Source organism: Patella vulgata, chromosome 1, assembly GCF_932274485.2.
Source record: "Patella vulgata chromosome 1, xgPatVulg1.2, whole genome shotgun sequence".
In the NCBI taxonomy this organism is placed as follows: domain Eukaryota; kingdom Metazoa; phylum Mollusca; class Gastropoda; family Patellidae; genus Patella; species Patella vulgata.
The window spans coordinates 90,994,896-91,010,905 of record NC_065879.2 but is presented as its reverse complement, the minus strand read 5'-3'; the positions used below and the strand labels follow the sequence as shown (position 1 = coordinate 91,010,905).

Here is a 16,010-nt window from a genome sequence, read left to right as displayed (position 1 = left end):
ATCATTTTTGAGATTAAGGTGAGTAAGATTGGTATGCATAATTAAAAAAAAACGACCGTAGGGGGGAATATATACATTTTATAATAGAACAACATGAAAAGATATTATTCGTGTTGATGTTAAAGTCTGTGATGGGGTGTTGGGTGTTTGTGGGTGTGTGGGCATGTGACGGGCGGGACCGGGGGGGGGGGCGACACATTTAAATAACATCTACTAGTTTTCAAAGGTTCCACAATTTGAAAATTTGTTTTGTCTAAAAATATTTTGGCAAGAAGTGTAAAATATTCCCCAAAATGAAAAAAATAAAGTATGAATTCTTTCATTAAAAGAATAAATGTCCAAATAAAAAAATGATTTCGACAATTGCAGACGAGAATTTCTAAATTCGCCATTTCGTAAAACAGGGTTAGTTTATGGGGCCACCGTCTCATTTTAATCGAAGTTAACCCTGATGCAATTTACGATACGTTATAAGATGTAGCTCTCACTAATCCAGTGATTGTTCTAAGAACATCAAGATTTACGTTTTCAAGGTACAGGACCTTCGTTTTTGTAGTACACTCATTTCGGAGTACGTCCACGTAGTCGAATAATAGGCGACATTAAAGCCCAGTATATTGATTCTAGATATTTTAAACTTCTGACACAAATCAGTCCTTTTATAACGGAATAATTAGTGTGAACAGCCCCATTACAATTACTAATTCTTATGTTCTTTGCTATCAGTTAACGCAGACCAGCACAGCAAAGAGTGTTAAGAGTGCGGTTTAATTTTCTTGAGAAGGTAATAGTCCTTGTTTTGTGTGGATTAAAGTTGATTTTTCAACTTTTTGATTTTTTTTGTTGTTTTTTTTTTTTTGGGGGGGGGGGGTAATGTAATTGCAAATATGTAAAGATGCGTTCAAGAGATTTCAATATTCGAAGATTCTTTTATTTTGATTTTGAATGAAAAGCCGTTATCCTCTTCAAAAAAGTAGGGGATATTGAAATGAAAATACCTATGCAGGTTGTGATATGATAAATAGTCATGGACATGCTCTAAGAGTATGTTCACGGATGAAGAACTTATCACCCCAACAGAACCACTGAGGTACACATGCGACACACAATAGCGCCATACACGGGGGGAGGGGTTCATTGTCAAATTTGACACTTCAATGATGGGTTGATGAAAACTCTCGCCTGCTGGTTTATCCTATCCATGTTTGCTTTCCTATCGATTTTTGCATACGATTTCCTGTTTATGGTATCTTTACTTTAGTGTACTACGTTTAATTTGATCGGGAGACGTGTTCGTCGGCGTCAACGTCAACCAACAACACTGCAATAATTGGCCGTGGCACTGCAAGAGGAGTTGGTCAGATTTCCGCAAATCGTGATTGGACGGTTCATTAGGAGTATGCCACGACGAATTGCTGAATGTCTGAGGATTGGTGGAGCAATTACTCGTTATTAAGACAAAAATAAAAAATGTAAGGTTTCTCTAATTGGCAACTTCGTCGCGATTGTCCGGCCTCGCCCTCGTCCTGCTAGGACGAAAAACTGAGGCCCGTGTATATATTGGCGTACAAACCCTCCTTTCCGAAGCCTATCACATCCAGGGGGGTGGTTCCTCGCAAGTAAAATTATCTCAGGTGTGGTGTTTATCAACATTTGCCATTGCCGCTCGAAAAACATAATACCGTTGGATATTTATCACTCTTAAAACTGTAACCATACTGTCTGATGTGATAACACGCAACATCTTGCCAAATACATTTCACAACCAAATAATCATTTCTAATATCCTTTCGATACAAGTCGGAACACATGTCGTTAAGCTCTTGTTCAACTTCATAAAACAATTCTACATTTGAGCATGTAGGCATCCCTTTTTATACGTAGATTTTCGAAACTTAATTTAACTACCCAAATATGTAGATTAAAACTATTGGCTTAGTACAAAATCGACATACAATCACCTGTCAATCTTAACATTAGCCCTTAACGCTAGACTACACGCGACATGCCCCCAAAACGAACTCGACACAGCTGTCTATAAAGGGCACCCCCCCCCCCCCCCAATAATCAATTCCCCCCCCCCACCTAACATCATTACAAAAGTCAAACGAGATCATAGGATAAACAAGAGTTCATTATAACAACACCTGTTCATCAATTAGTCATAACCGATCCCCCATTGTTTGGACAACAATACCCTATTCATTCTATTGAATAGATCAAAGGCGTCAACTCTCCTTGGTAAAAAATTGGCCAGACTGCCGACTCGCCGCAGCTGTCTATAAAGTGGTAATTCCCCCCCCCCCGCCAAATAAACAATTTGAGACTCCCCACCTAACCTCATTACAAAAGTCAAACGAGATCAAAGGATAAACAAGAGTTCATTATAACAACACCTGTTCATCAATTAGTTATAACCGACCCCCCCCCCCCCCACACACACACACATTGTTTGGACAACAATACCCTATTCATTCTATTGAATAGATCAAAGGCGTCAACTCTCCTTGGTAAAAAAGGGCCAGACAGCCGCCTTACTACTGGAGTCTAAAGAAAGTAAGCTTGAGGTCCAGTGTGGAGGTAATCCCACGGTGTTTGGGGGCAGGGTCTCCTCAATAAGATTTTGAAAATTTCTTTGACTTGGAGCATACCGAGGTATATTCTGGGCAAGTAACTCAAGTTAATTTTGTTGTAAATAGAAGCTACAAAGGTCATCAAGGTACAAATCCCTGTCAGCCCTTTTCAAGACAGTGACTAATAAAAAGATATACGAGCCAAAGTCGATTAAGTCAAGAACAACATTAAATCGTATCAATTCAGAATCATGTACTCAACGGTATTAGTAAGAAATGAACAGCACGTGCAGCATGAGTTACATGGGAATCATGGAGAACATATTACCGTCTCAGAAGTCAGGTTGCGTTTCTGAGAACAATTCCTGGGTTCAATTCTGTGTTTGGGGAGGAGCCTTATTGCTCAGGTAAAGTTGGAGATGTGGTCACAAATATACAATAAAAACATTTGGCAAGTATTATGCAATGCGTTTATGCAGAGTAACACACCAACATGACATTTCTTTTGCTGCTCAGTATATTAATGGAATATAACAGTGCAATTATATGATTTTCCCTTATTAATACAAGCTTGTGGTGGTATGTTCGGTATACAATAACATAATCATTCACTTACCTAGAATAACATGATGAAGATGATAACATTAAGTACAAATTATACGTCTGCGTCAATCAAAGGATTTCATGTTTTATAATCTTATTCGCGAGACTAATGAGTTATATTATTATTGTGATTCATTATTTATATTTCATAACTTGAATTGAATAAAGGATTAAACAGCTCAAGGAAAACTCATCTTTGTGTGTTGTTTTTTTTTATCTTTTATTAAAAGGGCGCAATCAACTGTTTCTTTTTCTCTGTGTGTAATATTTGTAATAACTATTTGTTTGAGTGTAGTATTTGACAAATATAGGTAGTTTGTTATTTTGCAGAATAATTCGTACAGACTATAATAGTGTGTAAAGACGTCAAGCTATTATGACTAGTCATTTATTATATCACAATGCCCGTACATACCCTTTATTATGCAGTTATTCAACATGATAATTACATAAAATCACGTCTGTTGTTGTTGATAATATTTAGACCACACTACTTAAAATAAAATTTCCCCCGCCAACACTAGACATGTCCAGTCTTGCTCCAGGATATTGTCACCTTTCGTGTTCAGTGCTATGGAGAGTTAAGGTAGTTTGATTTTGTTTGTTTTATAAATTTAACTAGAAATCACTGTCTATATTTTATGCACCTTTATTTACTATGTTTGTGATATGGATCCTCATTTTGATTTTGTCTTATCGTATGAAATTGGCTTTTAGGCCGTCATTGCCATAGGGTGATATGGGTGATGGACACAGTTAATTCATTTGACAATAAGGTGTGTATTTGTACATTCTAAAATAGTCTGTAGATTCGGACGTGTCACCTGAATCAATGGTTCGAATGCGGGTTTACTTTCATAATGAAACTCGGGAAACACAGTTCCTGTAATTCATATAAGCCTGGTTGTGCTTGTTCCAGTCTGTTCATGATTAATAATGGAGAAACACATATGAAACAAGGTGACTAGTCATCAACACCAATCGCCCTTGTACTTGCTTGGAAGGTATACTTAAAAACAATTTATTGGAATATCAAAGGGTCGCCACATCAAAAGGTTTGCACCAAAACCTTTGCGTGCGTCAATCAGCTACTGTATTAAACAATAAGTTTATAGATCAGAAAATAAAATATTATAATAGGTTGATGTTTCTACAAAGTGTCAAAAACATTTCTTGAGCGGATAATGAAATATGCTTCGGAAACGAAATCAGTACGGAATGACGGCCATCAGAAAATAAAATGATAGGATGACCAATGTAAAAGTGTTAAAAAGGTATCTTGAACAGTTTCTGGGATATGCTCTAGAATAATAACTTTATACCAAAAACAAAGTCAAATATGTTGTAGTAAAAATTCAAAAATTATTAATAACGGAAAAAATTGCTTCCAAAAAAACACAAATGATTATATTCGAAAAATTGCTAATTACCAAAAGGCACCGGTTTATGTTTGTACAAAGTTTCATGGAGATTTCTTTTTCATCAACAATATTTTAATCACGATGTCTGAATGGGATTGGGGAACAGGCTTAGCCTACGTAACCCCCCCCCCCTCCCTAGATAAAATACATACATAATATTAAAACAAAGGAGATATATTGAATACCTAATTTATGAGATATGCTTCAGAATAATAATTGTGCACCAAAAACTACGTTAAAATTGTTTCTAAGGGGAAACACAAAAAATATTAAATCCGAGAAATTCCAAATTAGTAAAAGGCACAACTACTATAATAGGTTAATGTTTGTACAAAGTTTCTTGAAGATATCTTGAATGGTTTATGAGATATGCTCTGGAAACAAAATTGTACTCCAAAATTGTTTCCATCGAGACACAAACAATATAAATCCAAGTCGGCGCTAGATAGTTTGGTAATACAGTGATTATCACGCTATTAGTGAAAATGACTAGTTAACTGCAAATTGGCATTGGTATTGAGCATGTCAAACATACATATATTTAATCATTGTTGTAATTGACTGCATCGAGGTCCGCCAATTCATGATCGCTTATAGTCGTATATTGCACCGGACATAATAGAATATATTATTGTATGACGAATACTAATGAATGTCTTATCTCCGCCATCATCACATTTCCCCTATGTAATGAACGACTTATCTCCATGGTCAGCTATCTCTTTAATTATTTCGCAGCGACATCGAAACGGGTGAATCAGTAATGTAGTGTTGGTGTTTAAAGTCGAGTTCTGATATTTGCATAATTATTTCATTCCTAGTTTTGTAGCTGTTTAGAATGATGAAGGGTTACATAATTCTGATATATCTGTTATCAGTTACGGTTGTCAAAGGTAAGTGCTAAACTTGTGCCATTACTAAACGCTGTAGTCAATTTGGAATACTTGTGCTTCTTTTGATCAGTTTGAAAACAAATTAGCTCTTAGTAAATGAAATGAAATCGGGTTCATAAAAAGTAAAAGCATGGGACAACAGTTACATAAACTTACATAAAGCATCATTTGCGTTAAAAGTACATGACATTTTTCAAGATAACAAAAAGTGCACGATAAAGAGGATAATTAAAATGGTAACGAAGAAGAAATCTCACGATTGACAATCATGGCCATAAGAATTGAATTAATATCTGAGAATTGTTCGAATGTGCGCAAGAATCTTGAAAGTATGATGCTGTGGGGTTTTTTGAAGTTTAAAGCTATATTTCCAAATAATAACTTCAGCATATAAGACTGACGAATGTTCGTTTACATTTCACAATAATCTATATTGTTGTTATGGGAAGTGTTGAACCGAATAATTTTTTAAACAATGTTACTGTTTATTTCTAATGAAGGGAAAACTAGTGATTGTGTAAATACTTTTGTATATCTAATAATGTCAAACATTTCTGCCGCTTTCAGTGTGTGATGTTGTAACATGTCGTCGTAGGCATTATACACGCCCCTATAGAAAACCATGTGTAAAAGAGTCGACATAGATTTGATACATATAATTGACATGAAAACTATCACAAGCTGCTTGTTGAGATACTTAACAATTAATTGAAAGCTTCTATTGTGAAAACATAATATACTACGACTAAAGAGTCAGTACATATCACTGAAATGAAATGGAGTTTAACGTCCTACTGTTCAACTCCGACTGGGCTAATGAAGACGGACATACAGTGTGCTATGAGGGAAATTTTGCCCGGATAGCATTACTATGACCTACTCTTATATCGAATTTTAACAACCAAGGGATCTTTTACGTGCACGTCAATGAACTTTCTCAGCCAATGCAGGAATCGAACACGTGACCTCCAGTCAGTGTCTTACCCACTTAGCCACCGTGACTCCCCGTACATTTAATTAAATTTATATTTAAAACATACTGTCAAGAGAGGCCGTGCGGAGAGAATCTCAACCGAAAACTCCCTAGTTATGTTTGCAATATCAAATATAGATTAAAATGGTCACGATATCGTTTCCTATACATTTATTGTAAGGTATGGATATTTATGCCAACCATATGACAGGCTAAAATATATCATAGACAATAAATTTACACACATTTAAAAACAAATATCACGTGGTTTAAGAAGATAATTATGCATATCAAAATGAAGTGATTCAATTTTATAATAAAAACCTGTCTCCTTTACAAACAAAGGTTAGTGCCTTATAATATAGATAGACCTGTTTGAGCAAGTATTTGATGCAATGGCTGGCAACGGCAGTAATGTGATCTAACAACTTTGGGATGATTGTGCGTAGCTGTCACAGGAACATGGCAATGTTCACATTGAGGTTTCGGTCCGGCTTTAAGCTGAAAACGTGAATTACACGCGTGTAACCTATACAAGAGCGATACAAAACAAATTAATCCCTACTGATAGTTCTATTATGAATTTGGTCAGTCTCCAGATATATGTCATTTATTGGACCAAGGACCTGTTTCGTTCGGCATACATATTCATCAGGGCGTGTAATGTTGTTTTGATTTTTGCAGTTGAAGTAGTTGTGTGGGTGACTACCAGTAACAGTGAACCGGTTGTTTTAGCTGGCTGCAATATTCAACTAGACTGCGATTTACATGTTGAAAAGTATGACGTCTCTCTGTTAAAGGTATGGTTATATTATATTGTGACCTTATGTCAGACAATTATCAGAAACGGGTAAATGTTGCCCATAAACTAGGTCTGCAACGAATTATTGGTTCCGACCATTCTGCGCATTGTTGAATTTGCTGACGTCTTCAAGCTATCGATCAAGTGGTTTCGAGCTTCTTTCAAGATGTCTTGAGTGGATTCTAGATGGTTAATACGACATTGTATAGAGATGTATTTTCGTGTTCGAAATGTATCAAAAGTGTTTGCAATTGATAATAATCTCACCCAAAGTTCGGTTATTATCCCAATCAATGTATGACACACTCGATAATATCCCTATGGGTTTTCTTTTTTAACTACTATAACAAAATTTCAAAGAAGAACATGGTCTGGATTGGACATTAATTTATTCTAGCAACATTATTAACATACTAGAAAATAGAGAGACCATTCTCTGATGAGCCACCGAGCTCCACCGATTTTTGATATTAAATATATTAAATAAAGAACTACACAGTGAATCAGCCATCATTGATAGGTTATTTCACAATCCTTATAAGATAATCCTTATAAGACATATAGAGGTAGATTTCACAAATTAAAAAACACTTATATGGATAAACTACTTCTGAATTTATTAACATGCTACGTTTCGATACACATACAGATATCATTATCAAGCAAATAATGAAGCAGATTATTTCACTATAATCATATTGATGTTGACGCCATCTGAACACTAGTAAATGTAATTACCGGTAAGTGAGATAGGTCAGCGTATTGTCTAACTTGAACTCTCTCACCCTGTAACACTACCCACATCCTCGAATTTAGTTCAAACTCCATACAGCAGTCTAAGCGAATATGGTTGTGCTAATGCTGCATTTCCCCCATATGGCTAAATCGACTTCGTTTGAACACATAAGCATATCACCATTAACTGTAGCTGATATCAATCAAGAGTTTGTTTTTATTATGGGTAAGATTAAATGCATAATACAGTTAGTTGAATATTCAAGAAAGATTTCTGAAGAAATAATAGAAACATGGTATTAGAACATGGCTAAGTATTGAAATAGGGGTTTAAGGAAATATCTTAATATCCCACATTATTCCATATCATTGTATAATTTAGGTTAATGGACCCAAGTTACATGAACTGGGTAAAACTAACGGGTATGACATACAGAAGACTTCAACCAGACAAGGACAGCACATTAGTCTCAATATAAGAAATGTGACGTTACAAGATGCTGGTATATATATATGTAAAGTGGGTTTTACAGAACACTATACAGATATCAACCTCACAGTTACTGGTAAGTCAACTATTGGCTTTATTTCTTCTAATTTTATACGCTGTTTAACGCCCTGCTTTTAAAGGGTTCTACAGTGACTCGGTGAATAAGGCGCTGGCTCCGAACCAGGGGGTCACTATTCGTTTGATGTAGAAAAGAAAACCTTTATAGCCCGTTTTATTTTCTAATTCTTATAGATATAAATTTATTCAAGACTAGCGACTGTCATTAAATAAACTGTTTCAATTGTTCTTTCTTTTTAAATTTAAGAAAAAAAACGTATTTCCATTTGATCCCATGCGTGAATGCAGCGGAAACAATTCGAACGAAGACGTTGCCCTTTGTTCACCCCTTTTTAGTTGAATTATTTCTCCTATTATTCTGATAGTGCTATACATATAAACTAAAGACAATTCATTTTAAAAAGTTAAATTTAATATACTGAAAGTGATATTTCTGTTATAATATGCGGGAATGGTCTAGGGAGATAAAATAATATTGCCAGAGATAAAAATAAGCCACACTCACGATATCGCTGAAATAACTTTTGAGTTGCAGAACAATAATGTAAAAAAAGGCCGAGGCTTTATCGACGAGTGTTGATACTTTCCGATATTAAAAAGACGATCGAGTAGATGTTTTTAGTTATCACCCAACCCTGTCTTACACGCACACAGTGGGCTGTGACATAATGTGTGTGTGTGTGTGTGTGTGTGTGTGTGTGTGTATTTAAATAAATATTAGCAAATAACATAATACAATGTCAATGTAGATTCAGTAAGGTAATGCCAGTCAATGAACCATTTGGAAGTGGTTGTTGATGAATCTCTTAAGACATCATACACCAACAGTCACAACGTACTGTTTTAACTTTCGGACTAATAGCGCGCCATGTTCCACTATATAATTTGTATTAAGGTTTATAAAGTTCACTTATCTCATTGATAGATTTCCAGTGGAAAGGTAATAAGACGACTATGATGGTTGGTTTGGGAAATGATATAACGATGCAATGGGGATATGTATCGAAGGCTGTGTTTCAATATATCTTTTTATATAGAAAATCCAATGGCACCCGAAGGGTTAGTAAATCACCATAAAATATTATCTCATTATGAAGTCATAAATTAACATTTTAAACCAAAATGTCGCATACATATATTCAAATTATGGGGGTGGGCCTCGTCTTTAAGCGACTTTACCTATTAAGAGTTGCATCTGATATATCAGCACCATCTGACAATCTTGAAGAGATGGGTGAACACAGTTTAATCATTAGTCTGTATAACAACAGTTTCAGAAACTGCCAACAGGCATCGGGCTAGTCGAACCTGAACAAACCAAAGCCAATCTGATTGCAAATTGAAATGAAATATTGTTTAACGCCCTACTCTTCTGCACTGACGGAGCTTTGACGACTGGCAAACGTCATTCCATGTGCTATGGGGACAATGTGCTACGTCATATAACCACAGGATCACGAATAAATGTTTCTATTTTCATTCATTACACAGGGTCTTGTTAAGTGGGAGGGTGGCACTGAAGTAGAAAGATGGGACGATGACAGAATGGACCTTCGCTTGATTACCAATAGCTCAACAAATATTGTATTTAACTTACGTAATGTAGACGAGGATGACTTGAAATATAAATACCACTTACAGTTGAAATACAGTGATACCTGTATCATATCTCACAAACCAGTTAGTTTACAAGAAGGTGGGTAGTTGTGTATCACAATTCAAATTACAAATGACATGAGTTTAAATGCTTTGGCACGTCAATATTAACCAGTCAGACTATAAGTGCAGCAAACACAACGTTGATGTCTAATAAACACAAACATCGTCTATATAGTATATGAAATGGATACAAATATCAAAGATATCGATGTGTATAAATCAATACAATTTAAATTTAAATAAAATCCTTTTTTGTTTGTAGACATTGAATTTAAATGGCTATCTACAGTCGATCGAATGACGTCTACTGTTAGCAAGAATGTAACGTTGCTGTGGAAATACGAGAGTGTCAAATTGGCGAAAAAAATCATATTCTACCAATTCAACAAAATAACGGGACAGGTATATTAAACCCATTAATATATACATGGATAGATATGGTTAGATACACAACAGGGCTCAATCTGATTAAACACAGTTCCTATTTCGTTTCGTTTTTTATAGATGAAAATTTTGTGTTACTTGTCTTTATATCACTAGGATCCGTTTCATCAAAATTTAAATAAGATAAATTCCAAATTTTAGTAATTTGATTGGATAATATTAGATTGATTTTAGTGCTTAGCCAATCAAAATTGAAGTATCTATTAAAATTGGATTTTATCTTTAGTTAAAATTTCGAGAAACAGGGCCCTGGATGAGTTGTTATATAAAACGGGTTCTGGGTGAAGTGAGGGATTAGCCAATGAAACGATAGGTTACGGCGAGTTCTTGGCGTGCGATGCACGGAACTGTGGGTAAATGACTAGAAACGTTAACGCCCATTGATTAATCAATGCCTAACGACATAGGGGCAAACGCCGCTCGTACGACCCCTGACACGACCCTCCACTACAACTGGTCAGATCTTCATGTAGTGTAGGACATCGAAAGTATAAAAAATGAAACGAAATATTGATCTGTATCTTAATCAGCTTTCGATTTTTAATGTAATCATCATTGCGTGTTTTCGAATAATGACCATCTTATGAGTAATGGGAGATTGCCGAAGTAATGAGGAATGGAAATGTTATTAATTACAGTCAAAAATTCATGTAATGGTCAATTACATTTTCAATGCAAATATCAATATTTCCAACTATGGCAAGCCACAAACATAGTAATTCCTGTTTCTATGGAGTTTGCCATCAGTTCTGTATTAATAAAGATTCCATCCTTTCCAAAAAATAGGAGAATGTTTATAACAATTATTAGGTCCACGCATCCTCATGGCTCACCAACAAAATAAATTTGTCAGCTCAAATAGTTTTAATCTCGTTATGTGATGACGCAAATTTCAGTTGGCTACACTATAAACCATACTTGAATTTCAGAACCGAGAAATAGCCCTATGGACAAAGGATGGAGCATTTAGACAGACTCCCAGACAAGCAACTGTATTACAATTTGATAAACTCCCCATTGGCAACAGATCTGGGGAGATAATTAGGCTGATATTGATCAAACCAATCGATGGATATTTTGATTTAATCTACAACTGTAAAATTTTCTGCGCAGTTGCATTTAACAGTTTGAAGGGAATTGAATTGAGGGCACAGAGTAAGTTTACATACCAATCAAGAGTTACACGCTTTATCTGCTTGGTGCCAGCCTTTAATGTTTTAAATTATACCGTATCTATACACAAATATGTGGATTACGTCTTCTGTTGGACCTGACCTAATACCAGTGTAGATTTTAATTCTTAAAAATCAGTTTTAAAGCACTAAGCATTTTTAGTTACATTCGAAGAGTAATGGATATGTCTTGAATAGAATATAAGAATGAATTCTGATGAATAAGTGATAACATCATTCTTATTTAATGCTAATACCATTCCTATTTAGTGATAATATCATTCTTATTTATAGATAATATCATTCTAATTTAGTGATAACATCATTCTTATATAGTGATAATGTTCTTATATAGTGACAATATCATTCTTATTTATAGATTAATATCATTCTAATTTAGTGATAACATTCTTATTTAATGATAATATCATACTTATTTAGAACCTGCAATATAGCGATGAGTATAATATAATCTTATTCAGTGAAAGAATATAGTGAAAATAAAATTCTTATTTACGACCTACAATATATAATGAAAATGAACTGAGTTTTATGGCACGTCAGCACCGACTGGGCAATATTGTGCCAAACATATGGTGCATGATTATTTCGAGACAAAATGAAAATATCCCTCTTGTTTAGGGCCATCAATAGATAGTGAAGTGGGTGAAATTGAAGGTCGATTGGGAGATAATATTAGATTTGTATGGTATTATGGATATAAATATGGAATCGATACAATCATAATAACTCGTGAAGAAAAACACAACAAAGAGGTAATAATTAATACATCCTATATTGTGTTAAACTCAAGTTGATCCCCCAAGAAAATTGGGAAAGCCTCTTTGATATAACGTGGAGGTAATGTTGTTAGCACATATACAATTATTTATGTGGGGGGTTGGGTGGCCGAATGGTTAGCACGTGCGTGCTGTATCATAAGGTCTGTCATTGAGTCGACTAGCGTGGTTTCGATTCCCCGGTTGTACGTGACAAGGAATAGGGTCGCCTGTCCAACCTCGTGTGTTTTCTCCGGATTCCCTGGTTTCCTCCCACTGCTAACGAAACCTACGCGCAAGTGAATTATAAAAAATAAAATTGAACCATATGTTAGTCCCGAAATGACCTAGTTTGTGTCAAGTGGACGTTAAACCACTTTTCCCTCTCTATCTTATTTGTGTGCTACATCCTGGGTGCTAATTGTGATGAGCACTTAGCATTGTTGAAAATTATGATTTGTGTGAATCGGTCTAACCCAGAGTTACCTGGTTTGTATATGTATTGGTGTGAACTTCACTAAAACATGGACCGTGTGTGTCTTGTGAATAATTATGTAAACTGTAATGTATTGGCTTAAACTGTGTGCAGGTGCGTGGTTCGAATAGTTGTGTAAACTGTGTTGTTTATGTATTTTAGATTATGGCAATAGGCCAATGGCACAAAGATATGTTTTTGCCCAACAAAGATGTTAATGGAAACAGGCTGGTGTTTAACAAATCCGGAATCGACTCACCAAATGGAATAAATGGGCAGATAATATTGAAATTACTCAATACAACACTGGGTGACTTTAAATATAACTATATATGCCGCATTACCTTTACCGATGCACAGACAAGTTCAAATCGTATCAAGATTGATCAAAGTAAGACCTGATAAGCCAATAGGTAGCCATCCCAAAATATATTGATGAGACATATTAATTACCAAATTCTGTCTAAACAGATGTTCATGATTCACCTTATAGTTAAGGCATCAACCAATTTGTGAAGGATTCAAATTGCTGAATCCCAAGAGAATATTGACTTACATTTTGGTAACGTTTCTACGACTAGTCCATAACATCTTGGCTCACATTTTGGTTTAATCTAGTCTCTAAAATCTTGGCTCACCAGATATCCATTAAGTGCACATCTAAACAAATTTACAATTAGGAAAGGAGAAATTACTCATCGCTGACCGTAGCCAAGGCTATAGTAGCAAGCAGTCACACAACAAGTTCCAGTCAGAATCAAGTTAATCGTGTCTCAAAACATCGACAGTCTCTATAAAGACATTCGTCAACAATGTAGCACTACCGCTGCCACATATCTATATTTTGTCATGATCGTCTAAGTGTTGGTTTAACTCAGTGCTGCTTACTGTTGTATCTCTTTTCTTAAGGATTTCACCATTGTGTTGTCTCACGATACCGAAAACAAATAAGTGACAGGAACAATGATAGTTTTTTTCTATACGTTTTTGTGTCACAACAATTACATAATAGTGTACATTACAATATTTAAAATTAACATCTTATTCTCACATCGTGAAATAGTCGTCCAAAGAACCCAATGCGTGTCCGGCTATTCTAGCCCTCACTCCATCTTTTATAGGTGCCTATTATTTTGTCTGTGGTGTTTACGTAAAAGACTGATAACAGCTAAATTGCATATATTGAATGGACATGTCCCCAACCTGGACATCGGCAGGGATTATTACCTAATTTGGTCAACAATTATGAGATACGTTTTATAACAAAGAAAAATGTAAATGACCAACATGTGTATTAATCTATAGCTCAGTTAACGTATCAAAATAACCAGCATACTGTCTATATTTTTGGTAATAAACTTAGAATCAATAATATGAAAGAAAACATTATTGTTTCAGCTATCATATGTCTCCATTCCTTGTCTGTAAATCTGAAAATAATGTCGCAACGACAATATTGTTACAACAAACGCATGTACTGAAATTCGATGCAGACTTAATGTGTTCCATCAAGTGTGACAGGTGGATAGACGAACCTATTTTAGTATATTATTCGTGGAATGGCGATATACCCAATACTTCGCAATAGAGGCCAATACTACCACATACCATCCCATACAACCCCATTATTGTGCAAAACGGAAATAATACTTCACTTGTGTAAAACCAAATGAGTTAATTCGCGGAATTACCAAAAACTGTACGTTATTTGTCTATCGCATTCATCGTATATTTATTTAACTCAATTTATCTTATTTAATTGGAGTATGAATGGTATTGGTGTGTGTGTGTGGGGGGGGGGGTGTAGTTTACTGTTAATTTTAAAAGGTAATATGGGGCGATAACATAACCGCCTTGTCCTGCAAACAATATACTGATTCTAAAATTGATATATCAACGATAAATGAATCTCCTTGTTTACTTTTAGCACCATTAATCTATAGTGACGTCAGTGAAATTAGAGGTCGACCTCAAGAAGATATTCAGTTTTTATGGTATTATAAGTATGGCTTGCCAGTTGATACAATCATATTTACTCGTTATAACACAAGTACAAAGGTATACATATTAATAAGATTACAGTGTATAGCCCTTTTCAATGTACGCGTATTTGTATTTCCATGTGTTCAAAAAGATCGCTGAGGAAAAGTTTAGGAAATAACACGTAAATGACGCCTTGTGTGAGAATTGTCCACTACATGCCGTCGCCGCTTTTGTTTTATGACACCATGTCCAAACAATCTTTGTCATTTTCAGACTGAAATTGCAGCTACAAGGGCAGTTGATTGACATTGTGGAAGAGAACCCGTATTTGTACGCCAGAACGTAAAAATATGTTTGTGGCGCATGCGCACACTTCCGGCATAAAAAACAATCTTTGTCATTTTCAGACTGAAATTGCAGCTACAAGAGCAGTTGATTGACATTGTGGAAGAGAACCCGTATTTGTACGCCAGAACGTAAAAATCTGTTTGTGGCGCATGCGCACACTTCCGGCATAAAAAAGGTTGCGATGTCGCTCATCTCGGAAACGATCTCGTTGTAATAGACTGATTGCGTATTATTGAAATAAGACCTGTCTCCATATTTACTGATATGTGTTGCTAAGCAAAATAAGGCTTATTTCATAACGACAGTTCAAGACACCAGCATATACGGGTTCTGCCCTCTATCGTCTTCAAGAGCAATCGAATCTCAGGTTGAATCAATTCGTATTTTACTGACTGATAAGACAGCTGTTAATCCGGGCACAACAGCCAAACCCATGATCGTTTCTTGGGATTATAGCGATTTGGATCGTGGTGGCCATATTGGATAAACCATTTTTGGGATGAATTGGAAACTGGAAAATTATCCCAGCGACTAACAAAACCTATAAAATGATGTTTGTCAAGCTCAGTTTTAGGATTTATG

At 35.4% G+C, this 16,010-nt stretch overlaps 1 protein-coding gene across 1 annotated transcript; it reads left to right on the top strand.

The window, feature by feature from the left end:
- Positions 1-3,709: 3,709 nt before the first annotated feature.
- Positions 3,710-14,027, top strand: LOC126817839 (uncharacterized). The gene is made up of 10 exons (XM_050545004.2): positions 3,710-3,762; positions 5,419-5,490; positions 7,148-7,263; positions 8,383-8,566; positions 9,494-9,627; positions 10,060-10,264; positions 10,490-10,629; positions 11,601-11,826; positions 12,486-12,619; positions 13,260-14,027. Exons 2-10 carry the CDS (start codon positions 5,436-5,438, stop codon positions 13,497-13,499), a joined length of 1,434 nt encoding a protein of 477 aa, XP_050400961.1. The 5' UTR covers positions 3,710-3,762; positions 5,419-5,435; the 3' UTR covers positions 13,500-14,027.
- The last annotated feature ends 1,983 nt before the right edge of the window (positions 14,028-16,010 follow it).

Excerpts from the sequence above, each read along its gene's own strand:
- LOC126817839 (XM_050545004.2), top strand. The coding sequence starts at position 5,436 with ATGATGAAGGGTTACATAATTCTGATATATCTGTTATCAGTTACGGTT. Across the intron at positions 8,567-9,493 it reads TATCAACCTCACAGTTACTG|ATTTCCAGTGGAAAGGTAAT; the intron begins GTAAGTCAACTA and ends TCTCATTGATAG. Across the intron at positions 12,620-13,259 it reads AAGAAAAACACAACAAAGAG|ATTATGGCAATAGGCCAATG; the intron begins GTAATAATTAAT and ends TATGTATTTTAG.